The sequence below is a fragment of the Uloborus diversus genome, chromosome 4 (genome assembly GCF_026930045.1).
Source record: "Uloborus diversus isolate 005 chromosome 4, Udiv.v.3.1, whole genome shotgun sequence".
Taxonomy (NCBI): Eukaryota; Metazoa; Arthropoda; class Arachnida; order Araneae; family Uloboridae; genus Uloborus; species Uloborus diversus.
In genome coordinates, this window is record NC_072734.1 from 135,403,740 (window position 1) to 135,422,254 (window position 18,515).

The 18,515-nt window shown below is 33.3% G+C and overlaps 1 protein-coding gene across 1 annotated transcript in view; it reads left to right on the forward strand.

Annotated features, from left to right (window-relative positions):
• LOC129220180 (bestrophin-3-like) overlaps positions 1 to 9,068 on the forward strand; it is an 89,701-nt gene extending 80,633 nt beyond the window's left edge. Inside the window, exons 8-10 of the mRNA XM_054854536.1 lie at positions 498 to 649; positions 2,785 to 3,042; positions 6,742 to 9,068. Of these exons, the coding sequence (XP_054710511.1) occupies positions 498 to 649; positions 2,785 to 3,042; positions 6,742 to 8,326 (1,995 nt within the window). The 3' untranslated portion in view covers positions 8,327 to 9,068. The remainder of the gene's footprint in view (positions 1 to 497; positions 650 to 2,784; positions 3,043 to 6,741) is intronic.
• The last annotated feature ends 9,447 nt before the right edge of the window (positions 9,069 to 18,515 follow it).

An 18,515-nucleotide genomic window follows, 5' to 3' on the forward strand; every position in this document is an offset into this window, starting at 1 on the left:
TAAAAAAAAAAAAAAGATAAAGCTGTTCATCCTTGACTACACTACTGTCTTAAACTAATTAAAAGCAAATTTATAGAATTTACTTGATTATAATGGTAACTATTGCTAGTAATTTCTTCAATTTCCTATTATTGTTTTCAGAAAATGACGGTTACGGAGGGGGCTGTCGCCCCCCCCCCCAGTAAATCTACCACCGGACTTTATTAATTACTTTCAGCCTCTCTGTTACTGGGTATCATCAGATGTCTCGGTGTCTGTTACTGGGAATCGGACCCTTTTTCGAAATTGAGCTAATAAAAATAACCAATTCGGAGGATCAAGAAGCAGCCAAACGTTAGATGAGATGTTGTTGCATGAGACAAACGTAGTTTCAAAAGTCTAAATGCATTAAAAGGCACAGAAAATTGAGTTAACACGAGAGCGATGTCTTAATCATGCTTGATACTGGTGCCGCTACCCTACATTGAGCTTTAATTTTAAAAACCGTTGCATTTCAGGTATCCTATTTAGGTGTGGATACTTTAAATGGGATGCCGCCTCCTCTTGTAAAGGACACCTACTACAATGAACTGGATGTGAAGATTCCGTACACCGAAGCATCCAAGGGCTACAAGAAGAAAACATACAGAGGATCGGTAGCGTATATGCAGTAAGTTTCGAATATTTTCACTTCAAGTCGTCAAGGTCGAGCATCCATGTATCAATATTTAACATGTCCATAAGTCTAAATGATAAAAATGCTTCTAGAACTGAGGATAGAAGTTTCTAAAAAATCACAGAACGCTTTTTATAGGAAAAGTTACATGCAAAGTAGCTCTTAAGACAACACCGGGAACATGGCTTAAAGGAAAAGGAATTGTCTTTCAACTGTTTTCTTTTCACACTTTTGTGCAGAAGTTCCAGAGAGAGAGAAAGAGAGAGAGTGAGAGAGCGAGAGAAAGAAAGGGGGAAAAAAGAAGACTTTTTGGATAACCTTCAATGAAAAAAAAGCGCATTCAAATGAAGTAGTAGGCTAAACCGACCAGTGACTAAACTTACCTAGCAGTGAACGGCAGTTAATTTTTTTCAAAAATATTTGGGATGTTCAAATGAAAAGGTAGACAAGCGTTACAAGAACGTAACTGCCAACATATTTGCGTATGACGCTATGGGAGAACGTACCGAGACACTTAGAGAATCGATTGGAGTATGCAGCCTGGATTGCAGCACGCGCGGACGCTCGCATGCTCAGGAGGGATCAGATGCTCTTACAGTCCAGTTGACTGTATTTTTCGACTTACGAAGTTCGCTACTTGTTGTTCTCTTTGAGCACAGGAGAATTATTAACTTCGATGTGTACTGTGAGACACTCAAAAGCCTGCGCCGGTTCCTCAAGAGCAAAAGACCAGGGCTGCTCACGAAGAGTGGTTCTGCTCCGTGATGACGCGCGTCCACACATCTTCAGGGTCGGCCAAGCGACACTGGCCAAATTCAAGTGGGAGCAACTTGACCATCCACCCTACAGCCCGGACATGTCACCCTGTGATTTCCATATGCTTGATCGTTTGAAAAAGCATTTGAAAGGAAAGCGCTTCAACTCAAACGACGAACTCAAGGGCACTGTTAAGAAACGGGTCTCGTCACTGCTACAGAAATTCTGGGAACAAGGAGTCCTTCTATTAGTCAATCAGTGGGATCGTGGTGCTCAGGCCCATGGTGCATACTTTTAGACTGACAGTATCGTTTGGTACCTTTTCATTTGAACACCCCTTACATAAGGTTTAAAAAGCTTTATTTCTTGGATATGAAACATTCAAAACAATTCTAAAAAGGAAGGAACATGGGAAATGAAGGAAAAAGAGCAAACGAAAGAAAACAATTTTAAAAGAATGAACGGGGAAAAAAATAAGCAGAAGGGAAAAAAGAAAGAAAAAAAAAGAGGAGGAAGGGGGGGGGGATAAGTGGAATATAAAATGAAAGGCTAAGATCTTTAAAGACAGAACAAGAAGAAACTGCAATGAAAACTTAGATTGAAAAACATATCCCTGTATTTCACAGTTTTACTGATCAGAAGATTTTGTTTGTTCACTGATTAGACGCGTTCATTTACTGGATTGCTGCATCACTTTTTTTTTCAAACCTTCCAAAATCTGAAAGTGGTACCATACGATTTCTCAGTTCTTTTAAAATATGATTACATATATATCAATAAAATTTTTTTTTTTTTTTTTGTGTGTGTGTGTGTGTGACATGTACTAAATCGCTACAGCTTTTTCATGTGCTAAACATCTCTGAAAATGAAACATGCTTAAATGTTCCTTTAATAGTCAGATTACTTTCAGGGCCGCAGAGAGCCAAGGCGGGCCCCTTCTCAGTTATGTCGCCGCCCCCCCCCCCAAAAAAAAAGGAAGAAAAAGAAGAAAAGAAAAGGGAAAATAGAAGAAAAAAGAGCGGGGAGGGGAGGTAGAAGAAAAAAATCATAAGTGCTTACTAGAAAAGAATTAACTCTACTTAAAGTGGCACAACAGTAAATACCAAAGAAGTAAATTTCACTTAATCTTTACGTTTTCTCTTTATCGGAGTCCCCCTCCCCCTTTCTTTCTTTCTCTATTTTTTCCTTCTTTTCTTTCTTTTTTTTGCGCAAATTTCGCCGCCCCCCCGCCAAGGCCCGGGGCTCCTAGTCTCCGACTAGTCTGACATGGCCTCTCGTCGAGGCTGATTGCTCTACGTACGTCAGTAAAACAAAAAAATGAAAGAAATAATTTTTAATTTCGTTCCAAACTCATATCCTTTTGTGGTTTCTAGAGTTCCTATGGAACAGCAAGGCATGGTTCTGCCCGACATGTCCGAGGAGGAGGATGACGGCGAGACGGCCAGCGAGGTGATGGGGCCCAGACGCCCTTCCCTCTACTCCCTGTTCCTCTCCAAGGGTAAAGACGTCAGCCCTGCCAGTAGTTTCACCAACCTAGACAACCGGTCCATCGCATCCGTCGACTCCGAGTGCAAGGGCTCCTTGCCGAACCTCTCCACAGTGGGCAACAAAAATGCATCAGGTACCTTGGGGTAAGATCATGCCCCTTTCAATTCTTAAACAATCGCTTGCCATGTTTAACAAAAACGTTACAGGACCGATTTCATTTATTGTAATTTAGTAACAACAGGCAATGAAAGGTTGTTAGTTTTCGGGACCAACCGTTATGCACTTTCAAATCTCTGTTAAAAACTAAAGTGAAAAATTCATAACGGCGATGTATTTTAGGGCAATAATAAAACTATTTCGGGGATCTTTCAGAAGAGAACAGGGCATATAGGAGTATATTCGCGTAAGAAAACCGAACAAATATATTTCATGTAATTTTTGGCATACTAGGGCTCGCTGACGCTCATCAACTCCCGAAGATTGCTTCGCAATCTTACTTGAATCTCAAAGATTTAAATCCGCTAAAAGAATCAGATTAAAAAACACTTAACGAGTTCCGTTTTGAACAAAATGAAAAATCCCGTAGAAAATAGAACTCAAGTTTTAAGTTAAGAGCTCATAATTACACTAAATGACCAAAAGTATTGGGACACTTTCAAAAATTCACATTTTTACGGATTTCTCGAAAAATAAAAGACCAATTGCTCTGTTTTTTTTTTTTTTCGCATTAAAGATATACTTCTGTCGCCATTCTCCATCAAAAATTAAGTCTACTATTCATTTAGGGAACGAACAACAAATTGAGGAAACAAAAAAGATTTTTGATCATTTTTCATTGTAAATAGCTGGGAATAAGCTTTAAATTTCAGAAATTAGTTAAAAACCTATCTAAAATTTATTTTTATATTTTCGTGGAAGTATCTCTTATACCCACGGAGATAAGAGTATTTCTTTCAAAAACGCAATTTTTTCTTTGAAGGTTTTGAGCGTATATTATGTAGAGTTTCGTCAAACGTTACCAAACTTTTAGAATATTCGTCAACATATTAGAGAAACAAAATAAAATTTGAAGTTAAAATATTGAAAATTCAATGAAATATGAACGTTTAAAGCAATTAATTTTCACTGCTCATGCGCGAAAGATGACAATTTATAATTTTCATAATCGGAAGCCCAAATATATCCTACATCTCATATAAAAATTCCACTTTGATATCTTTAAAATCTAAAAAGTTATCAGCGATCTAATGAGCCGAATTTTAATAATTCTTAGCTAGACGAATCGTGAGGGATCGTTCGCAAATAATCCGTTCTTATCATGAATCACTCTGCAACGATAGCAGGAAAGTGTTGCCATCAGTTTGCGAACAACCCCTTACCATTCATCGCTTATCTAAGAGTTATAGAAATTCGACACATTAGATCGCTGATAACTTTTTAAATTTCAAAGATATTGAGGTGGAATTTTTTTATGAGTTGTTGGAGATATCGAAGCTTTGGATTATAAACGCTATAAATTGCTATCTTTCGCGTATGCGCAGTGAAAAAATAATTGCTTTAAACGTTCATATTTCATTGAATTTTCAATATTTTAACTTTAAATTTTATTCACATGTGTGGAACCCTTAATCATTTTTTTCCTTCACCATCAATAATTACAGCTAGTCTCAAAGGAACAAGTGAGTCCTGGAAGATAATTGTATCGTTTTCGATGGTTTTTTTTTTGAAATTTTTGTTTTTATTGTGTCTGCTGGGACCCATCACAGTATCAGTATCATATTTTGCTCTTGTTCCTCTTAACACGTTTCTAGAACCTGAACTATATGTTTATAAAGTCGCAAGACATTGTGGCAGGCAGTGCTTAAATTTGATTTTCAGAGGAAGTTTTTGTTACGCGTATTGGTTCCTCATGCGTGTAACTTCCCTTTTAAGCATTTGCTGCAATAGAATAGCAAAGAGTAGTTTCCTTTATAACCACTTTAATAACTTCTTATAGCCTTCTCAGTGAAATCTCCATTCAGTTACAAAGATTGTGAGAAACCTTTTGAGAAGTATGTTTCACTGCAACAGTACGATTATTCGAAGAAATATTTCTTTTTCGAAGCTTAAATACTTTGGCTCACCAGGAAATTAGTTCTGTTTTTTTTTTTGGATGTATCACTGTTTTCTGTAGTTTTTTGGCTAACGCCAACTGCACTGGTCTTCTCCTCAACAGGTACCTGCGCTCCTTGTTCTTTAATTTTACAACTTAGCTTTTGAAATGACTTTGATGGTCACTCTGGTAGTGCAGATTCGGCAGATCAGTAGAAAAAACATCTAGCCATTGCTGATTTTTTTAAAGAAACTTTCGTCTTTATGGCATGCAGATCTTCCTTTATACTTGACTCGGTTTTAAAATAATTCAAAGCACAGTCTATTACATTTTCATTCTAATCAGTACTTTTTCGTTAATTCCACAAGTTTTTCTTCTAACTAAGCTAACTTTTTATCCACTATCATAGCTTGGAATTCTTTCAGAATATCATATAATTCTATTCAAATAAAAAATTTCAGTTTCCTAAGAATCTAGAAAGAAAAACTTCTAACTTGCATAATTAATCCTTTTTTATTCACCAACTTTAAACTCATAAAAAACAAAATGGCAGAAGAAAACCCAGAATATCGTAACATATAGTCTATATTTTATGGCTAAAAGAAAATATAGCCTGACAAGACCAGGAAAGTAAACAAAACTCTTTAATTAAAACAGGGTTTCAAGAAAAAAATTGACACTCAAAAGGATTCCACTTTTCAAACAAATTAAGAAATGCTGCTATATATGACCTCATTTAGCTACAATATTGCCATTGTCAAACAAATTTTAATATTCCTGTGTGTACAGTACATAACAATCTACTGCTGATGGCATGTATGTATACCGTTCGATCGTGAAATAAAGACAGTTTTGCATATGAGGCAGTGAGAAGCAAAGGGATGTAAGTGAATATTTTCAAGTTTTGAGTAAAACGCGTTTAAAGATAACATCCTAGGAAGGCTTTCATTGAAATATTTTTCTAAATCATGCTGTATAGCAGCAACTACCAGGGCTACTAGTACCATCTCTTGCCCCAAGACAGAGAGAAGGTTCATCTACCATGTGCACTGGTTATCTCCAAATTTATAATTTTGCCACTTACATCCCTTTGCTTCTCACTGCCTCATATGGCAGAAAGGGACGAATCCACTGCAATTGCACTTTGACATTTTTTACGATCAACTTAATACTGTGAACAAGTACTTTCGGAAATTCGGATTATTGAAAACAAATTAAGAAATACGCTTTATGACGAAAGCCTCGAAAGTTGCACGAAGTTAAAAACTTCTGTATTTTCACTAAGGCTGAACAAGGTAGTTCCCACTCTCAACCCCAAAAATCTAATTATTATTACATACACCCGTTTCTATTATTTTTTACACTCAATTTGCATTTCATTGAAGTAACATTACCACTAAGATTATGGGTTTATTTTAATTTGTTTTGTAAAGAGTTTATTTATGTTCTTTAAGACGCAAAATTTTATCTTTCCCTTTGCTAGGTGAAATAATTGTTTTCGTTTTACAATGAATAGGCGTTTCACAGTAGGTAACCCTCATGTTATTTTTTTTCCTAATATTAGCGATGTGTAAGAAAAAAAAAATCGCTGTTAGCTGCAAAACATTTGTATAACAATTAGCATTTACACAGTAAAAATATATGTAAACTTAAAAATAATATTTAAGTATTTAAAATCATATTTTTGAGTCTTATAAATAAAATTCTCAACTGCACTTCTTTGCAATTATTAACGTGTTGCATTTTTTAGACCTAATCAAAAGTCTCCTCCAGTTCTGGATATGGCTATGGCAGAAGATGATGAAATGGTCTTGCAAGAGGTGATAGTAGAACGCAACGATAAAAGTGTGCCCACTGTAACCAGATCAGATAGTTTACAGATTCCAGGAGCATTTGCCTCTAGGATTGGTGCAACGTCAGGTGCAATGGGTATGCTTCGAGGTTTAAGCCCCAAAATTGCTCCTAAGTTTCCGAGAGAAAAATTGAAAAGCATGTTTAAGAAAAGAAAGCTTTCTTCAGCCTTTCCTTTCTATAAGTTAAAAGGAGTTCATTTTAGCAAAGACACAAAAGGTCACGACCACGAATCAGTTCACGAGTCACTTTTAGACATTAGTTATCAAGAGCCCGTTGAAGTCGAGATAACGTTGTCCACTCCTGAGCTTACAGAAACAGAAAAACTGACAGGAGTTCATCCGTATTACTTTACGCAACAAACGGTAACAGCAACAACCCATATGGCGACTGGTGGAGCGTTTACAGTTAAACAGCCATCCCTTTTACGACATGGATCAGAGGAAGATGAGAAGTATGAATCGTTGAAGAAAATATACAGATCCAGCAGTTTGCCAAATATGTCACTCTCGGGTACATATGCACCATACATCCACGATCCTATCTTAACTTCATCCTTAAAGAAGGTCTCAGAAGCTATGAAAAAGAAAGAGAAGACCAAGAAAACGAAACGAAAAAGAAAATCACCACCACCATCAAAAGTAGACACAAATGTAGATAAACTGCATAGTGATACTGATATTCCAGACAATTCTAAATTAGCGACAGATGTAGAATCAAGAAGGAATACTTTACCGCAAATAACGTTAACAAAGTGCGGCCAAAAAGTATCAGTAAATCTAGCAACGTCAACGAACAATTTAGGACATTCCAGTAGCAGAAGTTCTGGTTCAGGAATGGTTGTTGAAACGAAAGATCAGGATGGTGAAACTAAATGTCAGAATGCTTCATCCAGGACTTCATCTAAGTCAGGTGCATCGACATCGAAGGACAAACCACAAAAAACTATAGAGCCACATTCCACACCTGATAAAACTGTTAAAGCCCTCGAATCAACCAAACCTCCTGCTGTCACGAAACCACTTCTAGAAGAAGCTAAACGTAAATCGCGTTTGAAAAAATCACCTCCTCCAAAGCGGCCAGAGACTCTTTTGTTTGACACTAAATCAACTTCCAAGCCAACTAAAAAAATAGCCGGCATAGCACTCAAGAGCTCACCTTCCTTTTCCGGAGAATCCGAAAGCGTTCCTTCAAGTCCAACTTCAGACATTCCCAGTCCAACAGCTGCAGGATCTAAACCATCATTTTCTAGAATTCCGCAAGAAAGAGTCTCATCTTCGAACAGTCCGAAACGTTCGCCAGTGAAAGAAACTAAACAGTTACCAGCTCAATTTTCAACTGTTCGAGCAGATACGACAATTACCATTTCTGATTTTCCAGAAGACCCACATTTAGAAGAAGAACAAGAGATTAACAAGTCGGCTCCTCCGCCAGAACCTCCCCAACGTCACGTTTCTCGGACAACAGGAAAAATTAAAAAATGATCACAAAAGTGAGAATGAGTAAATTACTGGGAAAATATAACAAGTACGAGAATTGTATTCGTGCACATGGCCAGATGCTCTACATGTCCAATGGAGAAACAAATGTATACAGAAAGCAGTGATGAGGACCAAAAGAAATACTCTAATTTTGAGGCTTCAAATGAATTAATTTTTTGGATTTAACATTTTAATCCAAATGAACTCCAACGCCGTTTTAGGCATTCTTGGAAACATTTTTCAGAACGACATCCGTCCATGGGAGCAAAAATCATTCGTATTGATGGCAATGGAGAATTTTACTGAGATGTAAAATATTTCACTTGAAGAAATGTCTTTCTAATCAACAATTGATGTAATGCTTTTCATGCAAAAGCATTCAAGTTGACATAAAAGCATTATGAAACACCCCCAAATATGGCATGCATTGCTCATACTTTGATGAAATTCAGGGATTTGATTCATTCCTTGTGTCCACTTAGATGTTATATTAGTTCATGATGGAACATGACATTTAACAATTAAGAACAATTAATCTTAGATCTCAATTGAAATGTTGATTCTCTTGAATCATGGGAAGTTCTTGGGTTTGTTGTTGAAAAGATATCTTCCATTATAATCATCATATCACATATTTATTTTTCTTTTGTAACTGATAATTTTAGAACATTTTAAAAGTTACTGATTGTATTGAAATATGTTATGATCATCAGTGGCTAAAATACATTTGAAAAATAATCAAATAAAAAACACAACTACTTGATTTCTGTTATTTTTTTATTAATGTTAAAAATTTCTGTTTTTTATATATTATAGAATTTTAGTAATTTAATCAAGCATTATAAAAATAATTCAAATAGTAACAAGAGCTGTAAATTGTATCACTGTTATGTAGTTGTTACACAACTTACATTAGTCAAAACATAAATATATTAAATTTTTTTTTAGTTTTCAGTAGAACAGAAAAGTCACTCAAAAAGAGCACTTATCATCTAAAAATATTCTTACAATTTCTAAATTGAATTATGAGGTCCTGCTCGCCTAATAGAATAACCAGTTGGCCACAAAATATTATTCTAATAAGCCAAATATTCCAATATCCAGCATCAAAATGACATATTACAACAGTTTGATACAATAAAAATTTATTACATTAAGCAGAATATCTTTTCAAAAAAATATTCTAAATTTGTGAGATCGACTGTACTCTGAAACAGGGTCTGATTAAGGTATCACGGGATAGTAGTCCTAACTTTTTTTTTTTTTTTTTTGGGGGGGGGGCCCACTGTGTAGGTCAAACTTTACAATTTTTTAACCATTAACTATAAGTTTTAGTCATTAGGAGGCCCCAAAAAAAGCAGGGTCCCCAGGCCACAGCCAAGTCTGCTTGTTCATTAATCAGGCCCTGCTCTGAAAATGCTATTTTAAAATGAAAAATTAAAACATAATATTGATTTAAAGTATTTTAACTGCAGCTAAAAAGAGTACAACAGATAGAGAAAACCATATAAAGTAATTTTTTTAATATCAAGCAGAGTTCCACTCTAAAATATTATTAATGAGAAACACACTCTATATAGTGCTATTTTAGAATCCTAATTGCACTTTAAAGCAATATCATTTGGTATAAGGGCACAGAAGTTCAAATTTCAATTCATTTCCAGTAACTTCAAATATTACAGTTCTTAGGTGGCGATGGGTAATTAAAGTCATAACTACATTAGGCGGTTTCTATGTCAACAATGCTTACTTCTAATAATATGAATCAGAAATGTAAGTACAAAGAACATGATTATATCAATATTACATAGAATGTCTAGGCTAGATAATGACAATCTTTTTGAAAATATGGGAAACAGTTTCATTTTTATTATCAAAATGTAATTTTAGTAATATGAGAATGCAGTTTTAATAATCTTGAGGAAGTGGGTTGTGATTCCAAAGAAAAAGAAAATATTTGCTTCTAAGTGGAAAACATTAGTGCCACACATTTGCATAATGTGTGGGTATGTTACAAGATTAAAATGAGCAATTTTTTGCAGCAGCACTGGACAAAATGATGTTCTAAATGTTCACACCTAATTTTACTTCACTTGAGCACCAGTAATCAAGTTGAAAAATGTATGCCAACTGGCAAAAGGGCTTAAAAGAAAATAGTTTTCTTTTAAGTTCCAGAAACAATTAAACTTTCTTGAAGACTTTCTGAGTAACAGTAAACAAAATATAATTTCATACTACGAGAGACTGTTCTTGCTTGGGTATAACATCTCTTCAATGATTACCAAAAGAGCATTGTACTTTCATGACAACACCTCACAGGAATGTCAAACAATTGTAGGAAACGCAAAAGCAGTGGACTCTTTTTAATCAAACTTGGAAAATTCAAAATAAGAATCTTTCTAACTCATGTTTTATTATTTAGCATCTTTAACTGTCTTAAACATTCAGCATTACTCAAAATATATTCCATATCCTTTAAAATTTCCTAAGGGGCCAAAAGTTAAATATTTCTTATTTGTCTAAAAAAAAGTCGAAAGAGTAAACAATTTTCAGGGTTCATACTTTTTCATGACCTCAATGAAAATTTTCATGACCTTATTACAGGAAGCGAATAGCACTATTTGATCTCAAACTTGCTAATTTTTGGAAATGAGCATTAGCAAAACGTTTACATGGAATGCCATAGCCTCTTTGAAGCACTTACTCATAATGGAAAAAATATAAGTGAACACTTAAAAAACTAAACTATTGTTATTTGTCTTCATCATAAATTTAAGTAAAGTAAAAACGAATATGATGATGCTTAATTTTTTTTTCTTTTTTTTTTATAAACAGGCAGAATGATATTGAATGGGGCAAAGGTTGAATGAGACATCACTAAGTTTCAATAAATTTGCTTCAAAAGTTGCCTTTTAGTGTCAACACTGCATTTAATCATCCACATAACTTGACAGTATTTTGGTTCTTTAAAATAAAGCCACATAATTTAGTTTTTTGTTTCTAAACCAGACCTGTTTTTGAAAAAAACCATTCAGTAATGAATCAATCTTCTGATTCAAAAGCATACTTGTTTTGTTCACTTATTTGTACATTTTCAAATGCATATAAATGAAAAGGTTCAGAAATTCCAGAACACGTTTAATTCCCGACATTGAACGTAGCAGTGGGTCGCATGGATTAGTTTTGCAGGTCATTTGTTGGGCACTACTGTTTTAGAGTATTAGAACTCCTCTTTTTCTGTATTCTATCGCCCGACTTAAGATCTTTATTTTCTAAAACCTTCAACAAATTAAGATAAACACTGATAAATTTAATAATAAAGTTCCTACGAGTGATGGAATCGAACTCGGATGCAATTGAATTGCTTTTTTTGAGTGGGCGGGACAAAACTAAGAACGTAAATTTCGCTACTACAGAATATGAAACATAAGAAGTGTTGAAAATAAAAGTAAATTCAAAATAAGTGATGTCCAAGCAGTAAAATCATATCGCAAAAAAAGGCAAGCGGCTGCGATAGAAGTGGATACAATGAGATTTCAAAATTCAGATTTGACTTTCGGATCGTTCAATTTTCCACTTTTAATAGCTTTTATGTGCTATACTGTTAAATCACTCAAGATTTCTAATGCTCCTTCAGTTACTGTTACTTTCTCTTTGTCCAGGACATTTTTCCATGACTTGAAATTAATTTCCATGACTTTTCCAGGTCTGAAATTCGTTTATTTTTTTTCCATGACTTTTCACAATTTCCATGACCCGTACGAACCCAGAATTTTTTATTTGTCTGTTTGTTGCTTAATTGTTCCTATTCGTCTAAATTATGTACCTATTAAAACCAATATAATTCCTTAACAAATATCATTTCCCTGACCTAAATAACAGCCAACTTCTAGCTTAATTATTAACAAAAAAGACTGAAAAAAAAAAAAAAAAAGGAAAAGCATTATTTAAAGGACAAAACCTAGCTGATGACAAGCTTTTGCTTTTTAAAAGATTATGAACTCCAAAACTGAATTTTAAAAAAGCATGCAGCTGCAGAGGATAGAAAGATAACACATTTCATGAAAGAAATGTTGTACCTCAAGTTTTAATTCTTATTTAAGGTTTTAGTAAAAAAATTTAATTTGTAAAAGTGTGTTTAACATAGCTTAGCTTAATGCAGGATGCTCACGACGAGTTTAAGTAAAAATGCCTTATTTTAAATAAAATATAAAGTAGATAGATTTTGTAATTGCTACAATGCAATAAGAACATTTTTTCTGCACTTTAGTATTTGGATTTTTATGCTTAATTTAGAGGTCCCCACTCCCTCTAAGAGCAAGGGTGCACCCCTTTAAATATCATAAAGACCCTTCTCCCAAAAAAGGGAAAAATACCCCCCTCAATAAAAAAAAACCCTCCTAAAAATTTCAATCTCATAGTTTGGGCCCTGACCACCCCTAGGTGCTTAATTGCAAGTAAGAAGCACCAAAATATCTTTCCCACTTGGGGGTGTGCTCGAATAGAGCAGACATCTCCCACCTCTTTTGTTCAAGGGCCACATTTTAAATCTTTGATGGTGAGGGATGCCAACAATCCCCCCCCCCCACCCCCAGGGTAGCCACAGAAGTTCAAGAATGAAACTCCCTGATATTTCCAGGTGGTTTTGAGAAAATTTCCAGGTAATGGATCCTTTATTTTGCAACATTAATATATACATCTCAAATTTTGATAAAACTTACCTCATTTTCAAACTTTACAAACAATGGTTACCAAATTTAATTTACTCAAGCTGAAATATTAAAAAATATGTACTGTAGGGTGGTTCAAAAAAACTTTTTTTCAGCTAGAGTCCAAGAAACCCCTTATTTTTTTTAGACTTACTAATAATATTGTGCTGTAAAAGTTTTAGCTTCTTACTCAAATTGTAAGAGGGTGCTCAATGATTGCTTAATTTAACGTTAGCCGTAGCATAGAAAAAGTCACAAATTTAGAAACATTTAATTTCCCCAGCTGTTTTTTTAAAAGTAATTATTTTATTGCAATGTATATGCATAAGACAAGGGTATATAATAATATGTAGCATTGTTTTTTCAGTTCAATGTACTTTTTTAACCCCCCTCCCCATATGTATGAAGTTTGGGGGAGGAGGTTGAGCACCTTCTTTCAGTTGAAATAGGAAGCTAAAATTCTTCCTGTATATTACTATCCACAAGTCTAAAAACATTGAGTGGTGTCCTGTTATCTAGGAGAAATTTTTTTTATGTGTATTTTTGAACCGCCTTAATGTACTAACAAAAGTGAAACAAATCACTGTAATAGAGAATTAAGAAATAATGTGGAAATGTAGCATATCTTCTTTTCAATCGCGATGGGCCACTGCCTTACATCAAGTGAAATAACGGCCAAATAAACAATTGTGACAACTGCATCACACAAAAGAAAAGTTAATTGCCAACAGTCTAAACTAAAAACTTATGAAACCTAAACCTTTTCAATTATTGCCTACCACTCCTCCAGTCCAGTACATTCACTGCGTTTTTAGACTTTGGTCTGCAGAAAAATCATGCATCTTTTAGCTCTACATATTTCCCCTATTTGTTGCTAATAAATCAGGAGTGCCCCCCCCCTCATATTTCTGAATGTTTTTGCGATTTTTTATTCTTTACCCTCTTTTTTTCTTTGTTTTTTAATACTTTTTATTTACCTATTTATTTATTTTTAATTATTGTTTCAAAAGAAAAGTTCTGTGCTCTGCCAATGAAATACACACACACGCACACACAGAATAAAAAAAATAAAGTAAAATAAAATAAATAATTTAAATAAAAATAAATTTATAAATGAATTTAAATCAATAAATGAATTCAAATAAATAAAAAATCAAAAAATTCCCCCAAAAATTTTGATAGCACAACTTGTGCCATAATCCCTCTTGTAGGCAACCCTGAAAGTAAAATTTTGAGCAATGATTCTAAAACTCTCCGATGTGCAGATTTTAAAAAAAAAAAAATCGGATTTCTTTTATTTTGAAAGAAAGAAACACATTGAAACAGTCATTAAAGATTCCTACCAAAATAAGATTAGCGATAGCTACTAAAAGATTAGCGAAATTCCTGTAAAAAAGAAAATTTCTAAATTTAAAATTGTCTAATGAACTAAATTTACAGAACAAAACTGTTTAGAAGAAAACGATTTCATTAATTAAATTTAAAGAAATAATATAAAATATGAAAAGGTTATAGCAGCTCAGCAGGGGGGGAGGAGAAAGTCGGAACTAAACAAGGCAGAAATAAATTATTTTTGACACTGAGAAGGATTGGAAAATAAAAGAAATTCCCGACATTTCTAGAAATTTATGTTATTTTTCTTGACATTTCCCTGATAATTTTCATTTTCCCTGAAAATTCCAGGTTTTCCTGGTGTGTGGCAACCCTGCCCCCCCCCCATACACCCACAGCTGCTTTTTAAAAATTAATTGCTCAGTGGGGACTTATAAGATGTTTATAGTTTTCGTAAAAAATGTTGAAAAGGAGATATACTATCAAGCAAAAAGTCGGTTAATTTTTCAGTTTGTAAGCATTTCATGGGCTGAACATAATCCGTTCACAGACCTGGTGTGGCCAATGGGACATAGATTGGAGACCCCTGGCAGCCGGTTGACCCGGGCTCCACAGTGACTAACCAGGAGTGTACTAAAAGTTTTCCGGCTAACCAATCACACATGAAAACATTCAACGGATACTCATCACTCACCACCGACATCATCAAGCGTCATGAAATCAACCGCTTGGGTTAACCAAATGCTCTATTCAAATATACCCTAGGCTACTGGATAACTTGAAGGACATTTATGCATTGCTGTAAAAAATAAAAGCAATTTGCTGCCAGTTTTTTTTTTTTTTTTTAATTTGCAAACTTTTAGGAACTGTTACTGCAGAGGAAAAGTTTCTGGCTCAAAATGATAAAAAAGTAGAATTTCATGAAATATTTAACATAACTTAATGATTGCATAAAAATGTCCTTTTATTTTTTACTTTTAATATGTATACAATACTATCGTATATACTTATAATAAAAAATTTGTATAAATTAATATTTAAAATAATCATTAAATTTGATAATAAAGAACAGTGAAAATGAATGGATTGTCCAGAAACAGCAAATACAGTTGAAGATATATTGATAGCAATATTGCTATATACAAAACTAAAATGAAAGTTAACTTTAATACTAAAAATGAAGTAGCTTCAAGTTAGATGAAAATTTCACATCATTGTAACAGTATAAAATTTCTATCAGAAAACTAACAAGTTAGAAAATTTGTTTAATCAACATTTTGGAAGCTTTAAATGCAAATGTACAAATCACCCAAATATTTAGTACCAATTTAATGTATAAATCACCTAGATATTTAGTCCCAATTTAATGTATGTTATACTCAATATATATTCACACTTGTACCATATAACACAAATATTTAATATAAGCTACACAAACTCGCACAATACTTTCATAGCTACATAATAAAAAATGTTGACAACTTACATAAAAATCTTCATACACTAGAGATAAATAATATCAAAAAATATATTCAAAGCAAAAGAAATAATTTACTTTGAAAAGCATTGCACTTCAAAAAGCACCGGATCCTTTCAATGCTTTTTTTTGATCCTTTCAACATCTTTGTGCTGAAATTTTATTTAGAATTACAGTTTTAACAAGAAAGAGTAATCTAACTATCAAAATCTTGACTCATAAAAAGGAAAAAAAGTATGTTTGTCTGGAATTCATATAGTTACATGTCTACTACACTAGTTGGTATAAAATTAGGAATTTCAGTTGACTTTTTTCAAAAGTTCATAATTTATGTTTGTGACTAGAGCCTGGATTATATGCGCTAAAAATCATAAATATATAAATGCATATATGCTTTTAAAATAGCTAAAATATGCCTAAAAATTAAAAAAAAAAAATCTGCACACATTATTATTATGTAGATAACTTTTCCCCCAGAAATCCCTTTTTTTTTCTCATTGGCTCCCCAGATCATATAATTCCACAAAATGGTTTTCCATAGGTTGGTTAATTGATGTTTTGTTCTTTGTGAAGAACATGCTTATTTGTTTTTAATTATTCTTTAAAGTAAATTAAAAAAAAAAAAGATCTTTAAACTAAAAGCAAGTGAAAATGCTGTAATATGTATTTATACATTTTTAATTTTTATGCATTTATTTGCAAAAGGAAGCAAAAAATGTAACTGCATAATCACATATGAGGCAGTGAGAAGCAAAGGGATGCAAGTGGCAAAATAAAAAATTTGGAGATAACCAGTACACATGGTAGGTGAATCTCTCCTCTGTCTTGGGGCATGAGATGGTACTAGCAGCTCTGGTGGTTGCTGCTATACAGCATGATTTAGAAATATATTTCAATGAAAGCCTATTTAGCAGCTAATCTTTAAATGCGTTTTACTCAAAAATTGGAACTGTCCACTTACATCCATTTGCTTTTCACTGCCTCATATGTCATGGCATATAATTTCAGCCCCATTGAAGACTTGATGCCGCATCTTAGTATATTGTAATTTATTGCAGTATAAAGTAATAAAGTATTCTTTCATTTAAGTTGCAGCATTTAAATATCTGAAACTGAAAAAGAAGAGCTGATAAATTTGTACTGAAAAAGCTACCATGATGTGGAGAGAACTGTATGAAGGCAGACACTGAATAAAGAACAAGTTAACATTAAGTTCAAGCAGGGAAAGTTACTTCCAAAAAAAAAAACACGAAGACTGTATTAATGGAAGCAACTGCACAGCTCAAGTTCATAGTACACTTATTCGCAACAGAAGTGAAACAATTAACATCATTTTAAAACAACTTTCATTCCTTGAAACAAAGAAAAACTTAATAAAACTCAAATTGAAATACTTAGCGTTTTTGTTTTGCTAAATATTGTCTTTAAAATATTATCAATTTTGGTAAAAAGTAAACTATTTACTTAAATGCAACACATTGCATATAATATATGTGGAAGTGACGGAGGAAAGAGCATTTAATTTATTTATTGCAAACACAATATCTTAACAACATGATATCTAAAGTGAAATTTTGAATTATGTTGTTTGAAAAATAAGCTATATATACATATATTTATAAAAAAGAAACTGTAGAAAAAGAATACATTAGTAAGAAACAGTATAAAAAAAATGTAAATATTTGAAAGGTAATTTAACTGAAAGAATGAAGGCATGTTAGTAAAAACTTATGTTTCATAACATTTGAAATCTTTTTGAAAACTGTACCTATTTTTCAATGGGGTTGTTTCCTACAGTCAAAAGTAGTACTTTTCGTCACTGAAATTGATAGAATAAGCAAAAAAAAAAAAAATAATAATAACATGGACTCAGAAAATACTTTCATTTTCCCAACAGTTATTTTTTAATTAATTTTTTAAAATGTCCGGTTCTTCAAACAAGGCATGGTCTATATGACGTCACAAATGATGCACTATGGCGCATCTTTCTACCGCATTTCCACGTTATGATAATCAAGAAGCGAATTACAATTGCACTCTACGCTTCCTATCAACCATAGCATTGCCAATACACGTGAGTAAAGTTGCAAATTAAATATTTTGGACCGTGAATGGCATTTCATCATTTGTGATGTCATCGGCAGAAAACGATGAAAAAGCACCGATTTAAGTAATTTTTTAAATATATTAAATTTAAAGAAATTATTTTAAAAATGGTCAGATTCTATGTTTTTAAGCATGCTCTTTCAGAAAAAAATACTTTTAAAATTTTGGAAATGACCCCATTACTTATCAATACGTGAACAAGGATGGTAATGCATATAAAATCAGGTAAAGGTCAGAAAAAACGATTTTTAGACATAAATGATGAGAACTAACTCCACTTTTTCACTTTGCTATAAAATATCTGTTCCCATTTCATTTAGGTAGAACAATCTGATCAAACAATTTTTAGAAAAATAAATGGGCTCTCTCTATATTACATATATATACATTACAGAAGAGATATTAAAAAAAAAAAGACAGTTGGACCTTATCAGTATGCGGAAGAAAAATCATGCTTAACATTTTGTACAGTTGCTAGAGCATGTAGTGTTATGTGGGGGAAAACGGCACAAAGAAACAAAATAAACAGACTAGAAAACTGGAAAACTAAAAAAAATCCATAAATAAA